A 3,223-nucleotide genomic window follows, 5' to 3' on the forward strand; every position below is an offset into this window, starting at 1 on the left:
CTGCTGTACATAAAGTAAAATAAATAATAGTTCTTTCCAGTCCCGAGAGAGAATCTATAAATTTCCGGAGGTCTTACAATCATCACACAAAAACCTATTATCATCTCATTTACAGGTGTGTGTTTCATGTTGCGGTGGTCTATTAATAATTCACAGCTGCCTTAACGAATATTAGAGGGTGTGATTCACAGGGTGTGTGTGCGTGTGTGTGTGAGGCAAAGAGGAATCAGCTGCACAGGTAAGTCCTTGACTTACAACCAAAACTGAGCCCCAAAATTTCCCCGTTGCTAAGCGAGACATTTGTGAAGCGAGTTTTGCCCCATTTTATTGGTTTTATTTTTGTTGAGCGCAATTTGCCGTATTCTACGACTTTCCTTGCCACAGATGTTAAGTGAATCACGGCTGTTGTTAAATTAGTAACACGGTTGTTAAGCGAAACTGGCTTCCACCACTGACTGTGCTTGTCAGAAGGTCGCGAAAGGGGATCACAGGACGCCTCGACTTACAACCGTTCGTTTCGTGACCGTTCAGAGTTACAACGGCACTGAAAAAAGTGACTCGCTATCATTTTTCACAGTTATGACAGTTGCAGCCTCCCCATGATCAGGTGATCCAAATTCGGACGCTTGGCAACTGACTTGTACTTATGACAGTTGCAGTGTCCCGGGGTCACGTGATCCCCTTTTGTGGCAAGAGAGGTCGTAAAATGGGGCAAAACTCACTTCACAAATGTCTCGCTCAACAACAGAAATGTTGGGCCTCAAGTGTGGTCATAAGCCGAGGACCACATGACCCCGGAAAGCGTTTTCAGACAATGCTGGGTCCCTCAATTATGGGACAAGGCTGGCTGAGGAATTCTGGGAGCTGAAGTCCACAAGTCACAAAGTGGACAAGGCTGGCTGAGGAATTCTGGGAGTTGAAGTCCACAAGTCGCAAAGTGGACAAGGCTGGCTGAGGAATTCTGGGAGTTGAAGTCCACAAGTCACAAAGTGGACAAGGCTGGCTGAGGAATTCTGGGAGCTGAAGTCCACAAGTCACAAAGTGGACAAGGCTGGCTGAGGAATTCTGGGAGTTGAAGTCCACAAGTCGCAAAGTGGACAAGGCAGGCCGAGGAATTCTGGGAGTTGAAGTCCACAAGTCGCAAAGTGGACAAGGCTGGCTGAGGAATTCTGGGAGTTGAAGTCCACAAGTCACAAAGTGGACAAGGCTGGCTGAGGAATTCTGGGAGTTGAAGTCCACCAGTCGCAAAGTGGACAAGGCTGGCTGAGGAATTCTGGGAGCTGAAGTCCACAAGTCGCAAAGTGGACAAGGCTGGCTGAGGAATTCTGGGAGTTGAAGTCCACAAGTCGTAAAGTGGACCAGGTTGGGGACCTCTAACATGGAGCATGTCTCTAAATCTTTCCAGAGAAACTAAAAACGCTCCCCGGTTTCCTAAGGGCAGGAGATCCCCTTCCACCGTCACTTTGCGAACCGTTCTCCCAAATGTCTCCCTTTGCAAGCGAGCACAAACATGACACAACGGAGAGGTCGGGGATGTGTGAAACGCCAGAATATTCAAATACGCCCTAAGGCCAACCTCATTAGGCAGCAAGGGCAAAAAATATCTTATTTCACTCCGGCGAGATTTCCATCGGAGAGGGATTTCCAAGGGGAAGCCTTTCCCTCAAGCTGGTTAAAAAAATAAAAAATAAAAATACAGGCAAATTTTTCTCTTTAGCACTGGACTTTTCGCGATATACCGTATTTTCCCAAATATAAGCCCTAACTGGAAAATAAACCCTAGCATGATTTTTTTCAGGATGCTCGTAATATAAGCCCCACCCCAAAAATAAGCCCCAGTTAAGCCCCAGTTAAGCATGGCTCAGCATGGAAACCTCTCCCTTTCCCCTCAGCACGGCTGGCTCAGGAATTCTGGGAGTTGAAGTCCACCAGTCATAAAGGAGCCAAGGTTGCCTACCCCTGGCCTAGCCTCAAAAGCCAATATTACCGTATTTTCCCCAAAATAAGACCTAATCTGAAAATAAGCCCTAGCATGATTTTTCAGGATGCTAGTAATATAAGTCCCACCCCCAAAATAAGCCCGTTAAGATCGTCAGCCAGACGGACACATTTGGTACCGTATTTTCCCGAATATAAGCCCTAACTCAGTGGTTCTCAACCTTTTTAATGCCGCAACCCCAACTGGTCATAAGTTGAGGACTAAACTGGTCGTAAGTCGAGGACTAAACCGATCGTAAGTCGAGGACTAAACCGGTTGTAAGTCGAGGACTGCCCAACCGGTCGTAAGTCGAGGACTTCCCCTGCCCGGGAGCGCCGCACATGCGTGGTTCCACCCCCTGCGCCGGCGGAGGCATAGCTGGCAAGCGGCAGAGACGGAGCAGGCCGACCACCAGCTGGCCCAGCCCAAGGGAGGTAAGGCACCTGCCGGAAAAGGGGGAAAAAATGGACAAAAAAAATGGCGGACAGCCTTGCTTGGTGACCCCCATGAAATGGTCGATCGACCCCAAATGGGGTCCCGACCCATAGGTTGAGAACCACTGCCCTAACTGGAAAATAAGCTTATCCCATCCCATCCCATCCCATTCCATTCCTCTTCGCTCTGCTCTTTAAAGCGACCTGGTTTTTTCCTGCTATCCACACAATCTCCGAGAAGACAGAGCTACTTTAAAAGGCCATCTGGGTGATCTGAAGCACAGACTTACCGTGAAGTAATAGAACTGGGACGATTTCGCCATGAATTCTGGTCTGCATTCAGCCACACAAATGTCCACATATCCTGCATGCTGACTGAGTTTTGCCTCGGCCATCTCACAGACAATTCTAGAAGGAAAACAGAGACACTTAAAGGCTGAGCTTTTCCTCTGCTAAACTACTTCGCAGTATCCAAAGCTGGATTCATAGCATCTTACTGGCTGGATTTATTGCAAGATGGATGGTTAGATGGATGGTTAGATGGATGGATAGATGGGTGAGTGGGTGGGTGGGTGAGTGGGTGGATGGGTGGATGGTTAGATGGATGGATGGATGGATGGATGGATGGACGACGGACGGACAGACAGATAGACGGGTGTGTGTGTGTGTGTGTATGTATGTATGTATGTATGTATGTATGTATGATTGGATGGATGGATGGATGGATGGATGGATGGATGGATGGATGGGTGGTTGGGCGGGCGGATGGATGGATGGATAGATAGATAGATAGATAGATATGGATGGATGG

At 48.1% G+C, this 3,223-nt stretch overlaps 1 protein-coding gene across 1 annotated transcript in view; it reads right to left on the minus strand.

Moving 5' to 3' along the window:
• Positions 1-3,223, minus strand: part of LOC107299478 (plexin-A4-like) — a gene marked incomplete at its 5' end in the record, with an annotated part of 61,810 nt that overhangs the window by 57,246 nt on the left and 1,341 nt on the right. Inside the window, one exon of the mRNA XM_015828832.1 lies at positions 2,703-2,820. Within this exon, the coding sequence (XP_015684318.1) occupies positions 2,703-2,820 (118 nt within the window). The remainder of the gene's footprint in view (positions 1-2,702; positions 2,821-3,223) is intronic.

This window comes from Protobothrops mucrosquamatus, unplaced genomic scaffold, assembly GCF_001527695.2.
Source record: "Protobothrops mucrosquamatus isolate PMUCROS unplaced genomic scaffold, P.Mucros_1.0 scaffold4996, whole genome shotgun sequence".
Classification (NCBI taxonomy): Eukaryota; Metazoa; Chordata; class Lepidosauria; order Squamata; family Viperidae; genus Protobothrops; species Protobothrops mucrosquamatus.